The sequence below is a fragment of the Mya arenaria genome, chromosome 14 (assembly GCF_026914265.1).
Source record: "Mya arenaria isolate MELC-2E11 chromosome 14, ASM2691426v1".
NCBI classification, from domain to species: domain Eukaryota; kingdom Metazoa; phylum Mollusca; class Bivalvia; order Myida; family Myidae; genus Mya; species Mya arenaria.
The window spans coordinates 29,533,524-29,548,371 of record NC_069135.1 but is presented as its reverse complement, the minus strand read 5'-3'; the positions used below and the strand labels follow the sequence as shown (position 1 = coordinate 29,548,371).

At 33.4% G+C, this 14,848-nt stretch overlaps 1 protein-coding gene across 4 annotated transcripts in view; it reads left to right on the top strand.

Moving 5' to 3' along the window:
• The window catches only part of LOC128216855 (protein MON2 homolog), a 299,982-nt gene that overhangs the window by 264,738 nt on the left and 20,396 nt on the right, over positions 1–14,848 (top strand). For all 4 annotated transcript variants that reach the window (XR_008258148.1, XM_052923541.1, XM_052923539.1 and 1 more), the window contains 5 exons: positions 1,665–1,937; positions 2,923–3,124; positions 6,043–6,629; positions 7,509–7,652; positions 8,926–9,054. Coding sequence is in view for 3 of the 4 variants with exons in the window: in XM_052923541.1 (XP_052779501.1) it covers positions 1,665–1,937; positions 2,923–3,124; positions 6,043–6,629; positions 7,509–7,652; positions 8,926–9,054 (1,335 nt within the window). In the remaining variant the exon portion in view is untranslated. The remainder of the gene's footprint in view (positions 1–1,664; positions 1,938–2,922; positions 3,125–6,042; positions 6,630–7,508; positions 7,653–8,925; positions 9,055–14,848) is intronic.

Below are 14,848 nucleotides of genomic sequence, written 5' to 3'. Positions count from 1 at the left end.
AGATTTTGGCTAGATTTCAGTTATTCAAGTCCCTGCTTTTCATCAAGACTGCTGTTATGTCAAGCCATATGAATGTCAGATTTCCTCAGCTTGCCACTTAAACAATGGAACCGTTTTTTGTGGATATTACTTCCAAGGTTTCTTCTGGGATTGTGTAACACTTGATGCTAATGTGTGCTATAAAACATTATTCCAGTGCACTCTTAGAAACACAAAGGCCTTGGAGGATGTTGCATTTTAAAATAGATTAATCTGGAGATGCCATGTGATTCATAATAATTTTATTATTACACTTCTTTCCATGTTAAATTTCTTGCATCTATATCAGTTAATTATGAAGAATGTAGGGATTATATAAATGCTCATATTATTGTCATGTTACGTATAATGAAATTTATGTTTTGTTGCAATTTACAGACCTTATTCTTTGCAGTTTGTTCTCGAAGTGTGATTTTTAGTTGCCTGTTTTTCGATGAAAGAACATTGATAAATTATTATAACCTTTGTGTCCTTGTCAAGTCAGCAACGTTGTGCAGAAAACTTAAAAGTGACATTCTTATTCAAAATCAATAAATACACATGCATAAGAAACATAAATTTTGAGTGGTAAACCTTTTAACTACTGAAAATATCAATTACTTATAACAAGATTGTAACTGTGTATTTAATAACTGAAACGCAAAAATATTAAATGATTGGTTATCTACTATCGTCTCATTAGGTAGAAAAACCGTGTTTTCTGCACCTTTCTTTCAAATTAAACCCAGTATTCTTCAAAAGAACCATCATGTTTATTTGGTTAATCAAAGCAATTGTATTAATTGTGGTTAATCTTATTTAGCACTAAGAGTGCATCCTTAACCTTGTCCAAAGCTCAAAAATTATACAAAATTTGACACTCATGTACCATAGACAATACACACATGTAAAGCAAGGTCCATAACTCTTGCTTTAATGATGGACAAGTGTAAAATGTCTTGTTCAACTGAAAAAAATTAAGTGAGCATTAGCGTTCCCTTCCCAGGGCTCTTGATTGTTTTATTCCTTTAAAAGTTTTTTTCAGGTTAGCGTTATATTTAATGCTAATGAGTGTTATGAAACAGTATTCAAATTGGACAGGAAGACATTGCGCGTCACAGTTGATGTAATCAGGAGTGCCATGTGATTCATTATGTAACACTTTTTACCATGTGAACTTTTAAGTTTTTGTATCATTTCATTGTGAGGAAGTCAGGAATTGCACATCTTATTGGCATGATGGGGTCATCTTAACAAACACAATGTATCTTACAATCTCTTTTTCAAATTAATATATCTGAGTATTTTTTTCTAATATAAAAAAGCCTTATTAGTCAGTTAAAGCAAAGCCTAGATGTATTTGCAAGCAAAAAATTCAATTAAAAGTCGTATGCTCACTAAATAGTAAACTGAAATTCTGATTCTTGCAATATTTTGTCATACGATCATTGAGATTATCTGCTTAAGAATTATGTGTTTCATGTTCTTTTTCAATCACAGAAATTTCTATTAAAAATATTTGTCCCCTTCATTTTTTCTTAAAAAATAAAATAGCAGTCAAAGAATTACTTCTTTTCAATTCCATAATTGTAATTTTTTTATTGAAAACACTTGAAATAGTTGAATTGTATTACTGTGCTTTTCAGTGGAATATCTCTGACTACTTCTACCAGAATAGAGAGAGAATCAAGGCTGACCTTAACAAGACGCCTTCCAAAGGTGAGGTCAAGGTCACTGAAAGGTCAGATGACATGTCAGCGTTTGACGCTCTATGGATGTGTCTGTTTACGCGACTAGGTGACCTGTGCGTTGATGCGAGGCCGGCAGTGAGGAAAAGTGCAGGACAGACACTGTTCTCAACCATTTCAACACATGGCGGTCTTTTGCAACAGTCTTCATGGAAAAACGTTTTATGGAAGGTTTGTTTAGAATAATGTTCATAATAATCATAAGCTTGATGGTGAAAATGAAATGAGTCACTCAGTGACATTGCCTTGGAAAAAAAAGTATGTTTCTTATGAATTGACTAGTACTGGTGTCCTTTTTTTAGACAAAAGCCATCTTCCATGTGCCTGTTATTGAGGCTGGAAGAGATTAATTAATTGCCATTTATGTTTGTAAGTTTTTTAATATCAAGGCTGTTAAATTCTCTTCAAAACGACTCTAATGCCTAATTGAAGGTCTGTTTTTATGGTGATTAGCTGCCTAATACAGCGTACACAACTCTCCAAGACATTTTGTATTAATCTTACAGACAAATGCTTCTCTATTCACTTGCAATTAATTATTACCCTAGAAGAGATCTTTTCCAGCTTAAGGGTTTTCAAAGTTTGGCCAACGGAATTATTCATTAATTGAATGGAAATAATTTGGATTTATACATTAAGATACCTGGATCAATATTAAAATGAAGTAATGACACAGTTGAAGAACGGAAAATTAATGTCCTAAATATGTTATTTCTATTGGAACTCAGATTCCTCCAAAAAAGAGGTTATGTCTGGAAATATACGATCCTAAGCCTAACAATCTTATCAAAACAGGGCCCAGTACATGTGGCTAACATTTGAATAAAGATTTTAGTTGAAAGTTGAAAATTATCTAATTGTCCTGTTTTCATTATTTTTGTAAATTGAACCACTATAAACATGAGATTTTTTTGATTTTTTAACATGTAGCCATTTGTGACATTTTATGCAGATTAAGATTATTGAACTTACAACTGACTAAGATTGTTTAATGAAAAGGGTCTCTGGATCTGTTGACAAAGACTTAATAACGAGCTGCACAAGAAATCATGTATTCTTTTAATATGTTCCCACTATTTCAGCAGTTGGGTTACCTCCCATCTTCAGAATATTTCAAATACAGAAGATTACATTTCAACTTTGAAACATATTCCAGGTGCTGTTCCCTCTACTTGACAATGTTAAAAAATTGTCGAGCGCCGCACCAAACACAAAAGACACGTTGACACAGGGAAACATTCTGATTCACCATTCCCGAGACACCGCTGAAAAGCAATGGGCGGAAACAAGAGTGCTAACTCTTGCAGGAGTTGCTCGAACCTTTACGGCACAGAGGAAAATACTGCAAAGCTTTTACCGTGAGTAGATTTTTCAGTGGTCTGTGCATAAATATAGTTTAGATTTTGGATAAGGCTATTGAGTGTACAGATCAAAGAAAGATACTGCAAAGCTAGCGCTGTTATGTGACTTTGACAGCAGACAATTTTAACATATTGTTTACTGTTTTTTAGTGTGTTTTTTTTTATTGGAAATTTCTTTCTATGTCTATATAGATAATTTTAAACGCTCTGGAGAAAGATTTCATTTTAGGTCAAACCTGTGATAACTGGGGAATTTCCCTATACGTGTTAAGGAGGATGTGTAGATTGTTTCACCCACATTAGCTGTGACTTTATGTAAAATAGTATGTAGAGATCAATTATCTTACCTTATCAAGCATTTCTTAATTTATAGATAATATCAATTTGATTTAGTTCATAAAATTCAACAAATACAAAACGGATTAATTTCCTTAAGTTATTACACAGACATACAAGTGGTTTACATGTCCAAGCTAATTATCAGCAGACCTGATGGAATTAACACAGATCATGGTATACCTCCGATCTGAATATTGGTGGAATTTCACGATACTCGCTGAATGCGTACTTAGAATTGTGGTTAAAATATTTCTTTTTATTGTTTCACCGATATCTGGCAGTTTCCATTCCATATTTATATGTTGGTAGTACTAGCCATGCATTAAAGCTGTGCCGAGTAGTTTATGAATTGATAGATTAAATGAAACTTACCAAGGTGAAGTTTTGTCTGGGTTTTATCGACTGCAAACTCCTCCAGGGTTAAAACAAAAATGGTTGTGCTTTCATACAAGATGACCAGTACCTTGGGAATGTGAAATACAGTTCCTCTTCCTTGTAGAATGACAATGTTGCTCCCCATAAATTTTTCTCTCATATCCTAACATCCTATTTTTCTTTGAAGGCATTTTTATCAAAAGCATTATTTTCTAGTCCTGACCTCTATATCTTTCAAAAAAAGGGATTCATGAGGCATTTCGGTATTTCTAGCTACAGTGTCTGTTTCAGAATTGTCTAGGGACCGTCTTTGCTGATGAAGTAATATAAATTGCTAGTAAAATGTCTGTCTTAAGGTTTAAAATTTCATTAAAGTGGAATTTTCTCACTGAAATAGTTGTGATAAATGGTGTCTAGACCTTTTTTGAGCATTGTTTCAGGATTTTTAGGTTGTAGGGAGCCGAATGCTCAGAACTTCGTTAAAGTTAACAACATGATTAACGACATTGTTGTTAACTTTTAAACATTGACTATCTGATGATGTGCTTGCATAATTAAATGTAAACAAGAACAGCTAAAACAGTAGTCTTTTTTTTTTTCTTGGAATGAGCCAGTTTTTGCGAAATTGCAAGGATTAAACCAGTTTTAAAAGACTGCTGACAAAAAGTTTGATAACAGGTTTTTATATTTAAGTTCAAAATTTGATGTTTTATGCATTTTTCTTAAACCTTTAGTAACAGTTTAAGCCATAAAACATTAATTTTCAAATGGTAATACAAAAATCTGCGATCTGATTTTTTGTTAACAGTTTTATATTATTGGTTTGCAAACATCATTGCAAAAATTTGCCCTTTCATAGACAAAAAATAAAAAAAAGTTGTAAAAATGGAAAATCTGTGAGAGTGCAGCTTTAAACTTTCAAAGCAGTGATGATGGGTTTTGAGGATAGTGTTGATAGCGTTGCACTTAATATTACTGTCAATGTACAATTCCAATTAAAAGGAGATTGCTGTTCTCATAGAATTTATTTGAGCTTTTGAATGCATTTCTCTTCCAGACTGTATATTTTGTTTGACCAAGGCCATTTGTCCGAGGTTCTATTGTGATTTGATTGGATGAATCCAGCATGCATGTTTGTGCTATTATTTACAAAAAGAGTGCTGTAATATAGTCCCATGTTTGTCTACAAAGTGATTGTGACTGATAGAGGACTGGTGCCAAGTGTTAATAACGATGAAATGTATGCCCATTTTGTCTGTTTGCCTCGTGTGATTGCCTCGGTGCACTGCTCTTGTAATTGGAAATATTCATGATGATACTTTTCCTTTTTAGTCAGTTATTTGTGAGAAAACCATTCGGTCAATTACGTTGTGTGTTTCCGAATTCTGACGCAAATTGAATAATTTTCTGTTGTTACAGCAACATTTATTTGTTAATCATTAGAATTTTCCTCTTGTTCATTGTCTTTTTGCTATCCAATTGATAATTTCTGGCGCTATTGTTTTGTCTGCAATTGATAGGATAGTGTTTAGGCTTGGCTCAAACTGGGTGTCACATAATAAAATTTCAAGCATTTAAATTGAGCAGCAATGAAGAAAACCCATTCATTTGTGTTCCAAATATTTCAATATAAATGCAATTTTAGTGATTATAAATATCCCAGACACATTTTAAATTGACAAAGCTTGATCATCCTGATTCTGATTATTTCAAATGTTGTACAGAATAATTTGAAATGCTTTAGGAAGTTTCATGAGGAATGAACTAGACAGTAAAATTTCCAAAATTACATACAGAGCAAAACCAATGACAGAAACAATTTGCTTGGTCATACATATTCGTAATAACATTCATATAAAAAACACTTTCCTATACAAAATTCACAAAGCATTTGTATAGAGGGGAAAATTAACTTATTCAAAACAATTTACGTTAAAATGCTATTGATTTCTGTGCTGCAGATGCATTTAACTTCATTTGAGAATGATAGTAAACATTCCCAGAAGTATATTATTGAAGATTGAAATCGGTGAAACAACACAAATGCATTTGTCTCATTGCACTTTGAAAATGATAGTAAAAACTTCAAAAGTAAATATTATTGAAGATTCCAACCAATAACAAGTTTTATATCAATTACGAGGACCATTACTGTTTTGGTATACAATATTTTTAATAATCCCTACATTCATGTTTTCCAGAGGAGTTCCCTCATGCCTGGGCCTTGCTGTTAGACCACATTGAGGGTGCTGCCCTGTGCCAAAATGCTGAAATCTCCATTGCTGCAATAAAAAGTTTCCAAGAAATGCTGTTAATCCAAAAAGATGAAGTTTCTTACGCGCTACCTTCTATTCCGGTAAAACCCCCTACTGCAGAATCTATAAATAGAACTGGGGAATCCCCTCCAGTGGAGGACTCTAGTAAAAACCAAAACGAAGCTGAGGAGATCACAGGAAATGAATATGACATTGCATTGTGGTCTGCCGCTTGGAAAGTGTGGCTAAATATAGGTACAAATTCAACCAAACCCCCTGAGGATGCTAGCTCCCTGTATGTACCCTCCCAACCATTCTTGACTGCTTTAATTCAGACATTTCCCCCATTGATGGAGCACATCAAAGTGCGTTTTTCGGTATCTGACCTACAGAAGTTGTCATCAGTGTTAAAGCGTGCGCTGACTGTGCCCGTACATGGCGATTCGTCGCCCTTTCTCCTGCCGTCATTTCCAGATGTCTCAACCACACCCTTGCAAGAAGCAACGCTACAGGCTGTGGAGGCAATCATTAAGGTTAAGAACTTTTTTCACATATCTATATTCCTATATAAATATTCATCATCCATTCAAACATATATATCATAAACTACTTAAGCCAAAAATTGTCACTACCACTCCAATAGTAGTTTTTGGAGCGTGATTTCCAGTCATATAGATGAATTTTGATAACCAGAAGTATGTCTTATTATAATTGTAAAAATGACATCAAGAAGAAATGTGCCTCAAAATTACCTGTACTGGAAATAAATTTGAGTTGTTTAAATTGCCTTTCTAGGTATGAGCATCATGGAATAATTTGTTTGAGGGATTAATTTCAACACGGCTTGTATTTTACAACTATATATAACCTTGCGTTTCGAAAAATGCAATTTGCAAAGTCAGTAACCTTGTTAAACAATAAAGAACAAGACAAGTTGGCTGCAATCTATATGCTCCTGTTAAAAAATATATTGTTTATGAAATAATTGCATTTAAATATTCTAAAATGCTTAAATATAAGAAAGACAACTCAGGTTGAAAATTTAGAATCTAGGTGCTTTAGAAGGGAGACAACAAATTTAACTAAATTTTCCATGATTGAGTTGTTTTTACATCCCCCATTACTTTCAGCTTTCTTTTAATTCATTTGTTTTTAAAATGCAGTTTTTGGTCAATAATAAACAAATGTATTATATTTTCACCAGTTTACATAGGTAACTATGCATTTTGTTTGATAAACATATAAATAGCTGCATTGCTTTGTCCTTTGTTGAATATTCTTTTTTAAAAAGAGGGAATTAAAAAATCATTACCAAACAAATTATTATCAAACCTATGTTTCTCTAGTGTAAATTTGAGCAAATCAATATAACCATTTAAAAGCAAGTTAATAGTATTTATATCCATTTTCAGACTGTGAAAGATGGTCCAGCGACAATGCACAACATGTATCCGGACATCTTTGACCAGCTGTTGACCTACATAGACTACGGCATCCGTGTACCAAAGTTTGGGAAGATTGAAACAAAGCAGTTTGGCTCAGTAAAGGGTCCAACGGTAATAATTAGTTGTGAATTAATGTATAATAGCCATGCGATCAGTGGAACTCAGCAAAATTAGAATATTGAAGCTGTTGGTATATTCCGGGATGACCTCAAGGAGTAACATGTCAAAGTTTTGATATGGAAATCATTTAGGGTTTTTCTTAGCTTAAAAACATACTTACATACTTTTCCAAGGTTTAATTATCAAATTCCTTCTGGCCATATTGGTTCGATTAAAACTTTGTCGATATGGCTTGTTTTGGCTACATGACTTTATGGAAATGTTTGAAAATCTCCTTCTCAGCCAGATTTCAAAATTATATTGTTCCTTTTGAAAACAATTGCACAGAGATGTTCCATTGCTAACTAAGGTGAGCATGACGGGCTATCTTGGCCCTCTTGTTTATCCTTGCTCACCGATTTACCATATTGTTGCGTTTAATGACATTAAGAGAAGCTTTTGGTAGATATTTTTTCAATTGATAATTAGGTATCCTAATTCTGCACGCAAAGACCAACTTAGAGGGATTACAATAGTACCTGTAAAGCAGGGTTCTACAGTATTTAAGCCTTTTTTTCTATGATGTCAATGATAAATGGTACATTAACTTAACCCCACAGGAATATATTCATTGTGGTAAATTAATCAGAAATGAATTTACATTTTGTACTTTATCTATAAAAAAATATTTCGTACTTTTACAAAGCAAGAGAAAATGGTGTGTTTATAGAATTGTCATTTTTTACTGTAGGCTATTTTTCAAACTACCGTATTTCAGTATCATAATAATTAATTGTTATTTGTATTTTCCGTATAAGATGTTCTGCAATGCGTAGTACTGTATGACAACCTCAGGAAGCAATAATCAAAAATTGTCTTCTTTTCTATTTGTTTTTATTGAGTTCTTTCAATTAATCATTGGCCTTGGAAGTTTGTTTTTCAATAAAGCATTGACCCTGGTGGTTTGTTTCCCACAGAAAAGTCTCTGAAGTATCATTCAGTAAGTGCAGCCTTGTGCAAACACATTTACCCTTAACTCAAAAAAATGTTTTTTCATGCAGTTCTCATGAAACTTGGTAGCTTGTTATCAGTGAGAACACATAGATGTGTAGATGCCTGTCCTATAGTTCTCATCTCAATTATTGTCAAGTATATTCATTAACTGTGGTGGGGGAAGGGGTGGGGGGGGGGGGGCTGGTTTAGACTCCACTAATACTAGACAATATGCATGATGCATTTTTGTGTTACAAAATTAAAATGACAATGTTTTTACCTTCTTTTCCAGGTGGATTGGGTGACAATGAATTTTGTGCCGTTTGCTGAGCGATGTATGGAGCTTGCCGTGGATATGTACTGCGCCACCGCCTCCCATACAACTGTTATACAAAATCACGTCCAACAGAACATCATTAAGGTTATCTATTTTCAGCTTCATATGGTGCTCGAGGCTTCGAGTTTCTCATGTAGAGGAGAGCATTCATTGCCCTTGAAAAAATGTTCTGTTTTGAATAATTTCATACAGTTTAAATCGGTATAACTCTGAACACTTAATGGCTGTCTTTTGGAAGACAGCAGTAAAATTATCTTTTTAATTTCTTGGTTTAGGTCAATCTTTTACATTATATTTTATATAATTACTGATTAAGAAACAACTAGCAAAAGGATTGTTCAACAATCTATTGACCTAGTGGAGTTCTTTATTCTGACAGATCATGATTTCGGTCAGTCACCTGATAAAATAAAAAAGAAGCACTGATATCTGCCAAATGGCATATACTGTAGAGAGTAAAAAAAATCATTGTCCCTCCCTCCACATGGTGTAACTATGCCTGCTTCATAAGGTGTATTTTTTGCCCCACTTTTTGGCATGTTTTTGTCCCTCAACATGGCATGGTTTTGCTCATTGCCACTAGGATGTTTTTTACCCATCCACTTGGTTTATCTTAGCAGCAAAAATATGAAATGACTCAAATCTGCAACCATAAGCACTAGCAAATGGATTGTTTGTAAAAAAGTAATACCATGAATTTTAAAACTGTGTCAAAACTTGATTCTAGAATGATCTTAATTGCAGTGACCTAGTACTCTTTCTGTAGGGTTAGTGAAACATATCTGGAGAATATAAGGCGCACATAAAATATGCACCGTCAGTGCGGAAATGTTAAATAAAGTGTTGTTCAATAATGATGCTACTAAGACAATTTATTTGAGACATTGAGAGAAATTCTGAGAGGGCTGTTTAAGTGGTTTTAAACTGTCAGAAAATTTGTATTACTTTTAAACAAAAAGGAAAAAGCTGTAATGAAACTTGCTTAAATCTTAGAGACATAATTAGATGCACAATTTATTTCTCAACGTAACAGATTTTAACTGAAATATTATTTTCAGAAGGGACTTACTCACATTAGGCACATCAGACATCAATTTTTATTAATTTGTTTGTATAAAACATAAATAAGATGCATGTTAGATGATTAAACATCTTCAAAAGTTCCAATTACCGGTAGCTTCATTGTTTATAATGATTAAAAATTTGACAGAAACAGTTATATTTTGCCAAAAGGTAAAAATGGAAAATTGAATAATTTTAGTTTTAATGTATTTGCAAAATTCTGTTATGCTGAGTGTCTGCCCATCACTTTTTGATCTTTGTTCATAAAAAACCTCAAATAACACAATTTTAAACAGCTTTAAAAAAGTTGTTGCAATCATAAAATATGAGTGGTTCCTTTAATGTTTCACACCAGCAGGGGAGTAACTAGAACCATTTTCACCATCATAAGTATGGAAGGTTAGGGACAAAACCTAACACATCCCCTCCAGCAGTAAATGCTGTACCACACAGCAAGGTAGGTACCAAGGTTATACTATACTTGTCTGCCATAATGTCATTAGTAAAGCAGCTTATTACTTGGTTGTGAATCTTCCTGATTGTCCTTCAAAATCAAGTGACTGAAACATTTTTAAAATACTCAAAAAAATGGTGACTTGTAATGGAGTAAGGGAGGTAACTGTTAGTTATGAAAACATTGAATGTAGAAGTTGCTTCCCTTAGTTATTATATTTATGTTTTAATATCCAATTCAAAATTTCCAAAGAAATAGACGGTATATTTTCTTTAAAAAAAAGAAATTATACTAACAGACTATGAATAACCACAATGAATACATGTACCTTGAGTTTAAGTTTCACACTGTGACCTCCATAAGTTAAAGTGACACTTTAATTCAAAATCAGTACATACGCATGTATGACATCCACACTTTCGAGCAATTAATCTTTAACTGTCTACTAAATAATGCATTTATGGAAAATATTATTTACTGATAACAAGATTGTAACCATGTATTTAATAGCTGAAAACGCAAAAATATTAAATGATAGGTGAATGCTAAAAGATTTACTGTGATCTTCTATAGTCTCATAAGGTAGAAGTACCTCGTTTTATGCTAATATCTTTCCAATTAAACTCGGTATCCTTCATTAGAACCGTTGTTTTCGACATTTATCCATTCTTGGCGGTAAACTAAAACAATAGTTTCAAGTCTGGTCAATTTTATGTGGGAGTAAAAGTGCAACTTTAATGCTGCTGTCTTAAGACAGCTTTCAGCTGATCCTTAGAATTACTTAAGTCTGTTTCAAGAGAAGACTGTTCTTGTGCACATTTTGAGAGACATTGAGAAAGAACCCCCTGTGAGCCTTGAACCTAAAACCTCATGCCAAAGTCTTGGATGGAGGCGGACTCTGTTACTCAAAAGGTTTTAACCAAACTCAGAGCTTAACAAGACTGCATGGTTTTATTGACATAATTCCAAGTGATTGTTCTACATTTATTTGTAGGCTAAATGTTGAATTGATGTTAAAACTTGCAAGTCTGTCACATTGCTTTAATGTTTGTTGGCAATACGGTCTTTGCGCCATGAAACCAGACATGGGAAGGGTTTTGCAAGCATGCATACTTATCTTTGCTAATTCATTTAAATTGAAAAAAAATACATATTATGGCTAAGATTATTTCAGTGTATCAAATGCATCTTGTGTTTTCGTTTTAAGGCTATTGAATTAATTAATAAGTACTGTATTTACATCAAGTATATATATTAGACCCTTTCAGTAAGTAAGATATATTTATACATCCATCATAAACAATACGGTACCCTTAACAACAGTTTCCCTTTCCGCCCTGTTGCCTGGTTGACCTCAGCACTACAGATGGTGTTAAGGACTTGACCTCTCACACCGACCTCCAGCCCCCATAATATTCCCATTAAATACCATTAACCTGGCAGCCATGAGCAATAAATGTTAGATCATCCCTCATTTTCATGTCTCCTGATATTAAATTTGAAGGTAATTGCTGATTTTAATGTGAAGTAATCACATTGAATATTGATGAACACTGAACAATTGCCTATAATTTTCATTCAATATTACTAGCTTGGCAGTAAAAGTACAGATGCCTGTGTTGAAATCGAACCTTAAATACTGTTTGACAATGAAACTTGTAATGACTGTGTCACTTTCAACCTACAGAACGTACTTAAAAATATATATTCTATACTTAAAATCCCACAGAATTACTTACATACTAACATAGGGATTGACAAACATTTAGCAGAATAATTGATTATTCTGGTATGCCTTTGTCAATGGGTCATTCAAATCCACTTACCACAAGAGGGCAGATTGACCACAGTGACCATTCATTCTAGCACCAGTTACCATTCAAACAGGACACCCCCACTAACTAGTCATACCACTTACTAACAATCTACTTGTTACTCTTCCCACTCCCTGGACATAAAGCCCTACAAATATTTTTCACTTCTTCACTTCTACACTATTCCCCACCTCTTCTCTATCATGGGTTGGAGTGACATAATGGTACTCCCTACTCCTGCAGGGAGGGAAATGCAGAAAAATGCTGTAGAATGTGGTCATTACAAATTCATTAATAACATTGGACAAAGAACATCCCCCATGCTTAATATCCCTCTCAATGGGGTAATTGTGACTGACTGCAGAGTAGTTGTCCATCAAAACATCCAAGCACCTGTCCCTTGGCAATAATTAGGGATATAAAGACCATCAGTGGCCAACAGCAAAATTGGGAGCCCAAAAGTCCATACCTTGGGGATTTAAGAGGGCATCTGAGGAAATCAAAAGTTGTGGGTTGATAATAAGTATTGTAAACTTGCATCAATATAGGCAAATTAGCAAGATAAACTTATAAACATTGCAGAATTCGCAGAATTAACTCCTAAAGATTTTAAATTGGTTGTGTCAACAACTGCTTGGAGACAGTTAACTGAGTTTCCGTAATCTTTGGAAACAAATTTAAGTTATGTTATCACTCCCATTACTGTTTTATATCTAGGATCTATTATGTTCTCAAATTCCATGTGCATGTAGTTTTTGTCATGTTTGTATTGATTCTGCAGTAACTGGTCACAAAGATATAATGTATTATAAACGTTGGCACATAAACCATTGCTAGACTTTAAAGGTTCTTTCAACTTGAAATGACAAATTTCTTGAATGCCCATGGGCATTGCTTTATAACAGCTAAAGAAAGTCTCATCAAGTAGTTGCTCTTTTCACAAAGAGGTACCATAGCATTCTTCAGTAAAGAGCACTTGAATATGGTAGAAAAATTTACAATCCTTGTCGGAGTGTTTCAAAGAGGATACCTCAAATCACCTTTATCAAAAAATTCAGTGCATTGAAGCATGTTGCAGAAGAGATAAACTCCTTTAAAGTGAAGAGTCAACAGGAAGTAGCTATATTAACCCAAAGGAATCAATATTAACCAAAAGTCAAATTGTTAATGAGCAGCAATGCCACCCAGGCATTGACTTGGTTGAAGAAAGAAGGTCTTGTTAGGACCCTGTGGATTGCCAATTAATCTGTTCAATTTGGCATAAATCCGTTATCTGTCTTCTCCATAGGGATGCTTGTCAGATAAGTTTTGAAAATCTGTGTAAAATTGACCCTCACAGTATTTGATGGGTGAGATTCAACTTGCTCTTGGTTACATGTTATGATTTTGGCCATTTATTGTTGATGTTTATTTTTTAAATAATAAGCAGTGGTCTTGACATAACCTTTGTGACACGCTGCAATGCAAAAACTTTGATGCTAGCCATAACTAAACTTGTTTTCTAGATGTAATCAAAATTATGGTCACCTTTAACACTGTTGAGATATTTGAATAGAAAAAAAGCCTTATGAAACAAACTTATTGGAAAGGACTTGTTCAAGGACTTTTAATATTTTCAAATGTTTCAATAAGGTGTTCTTACTTTACACATGCTCACAATGGTAAAACCAAGTCACATGTTTACTTGTGCTATATTATTGTGCTAAGTAAATATACAAATGGGGCCATGATAAGGAACAGCCTCAAGATTAATTAAAGTCTTGAATTCTAAGTGACTTAAGTGGCAAAACTGCAAACCTTAATTTGTAACTTTCCTTCAAGTTAAGTTTTTATGATAAAGTTTGCTGAATTTCATATTTAAAGTTTAACAATTATTTACATTTATTTTTGTACAAACAAGGGGAGAAGGAGATTCTTAGTAATTTGATAAAATGCCTTTTGTGAGCCTGCATGAGTATAGACTCTGACTTGGGCTGTAACATGGTTTCAGGATTATATACTTCCAATTTAGCAAGATGCATGCTTAAAATATGACATAAATCATAAAAAAATTTTGACTTAGATGTTGAATTTGCACCGCAGGAGCATGTTTCCTTAAAGCTCATAGCCATATTACTTAAATGATTATAAATCAGCATAACCATCACAAAGGTAAAAAAAAAATAATGCTCAACTTTGTTTTCATTTCTTATACTTATTTAAGTGTGAGTCACACAAATGTGTTGCAAAATGATGAAAATATATGACACTTAGATTATCGACTTTCAATTAACGACAAGACCTTTTTTTTTAAATTGATCCCAAAACAAAACAAAAAAAGTATACAAACTTTGTTTTCAATATCAACATTTATTTTTTCATTGAAATTAGAACATGTACATTTTCAACAGTTGTATGGCAAAATTTCTCTTGAAAATAGTTCAATCTACACAATGTATTTAAACAACATAAATTATGGACAAAAATCTTACATTGTAAAAATCTACAATATCATATAAAGTTACCCTGAGTGAAAGGCAATTGTTTATGTTGGCAAATGAACAATGGA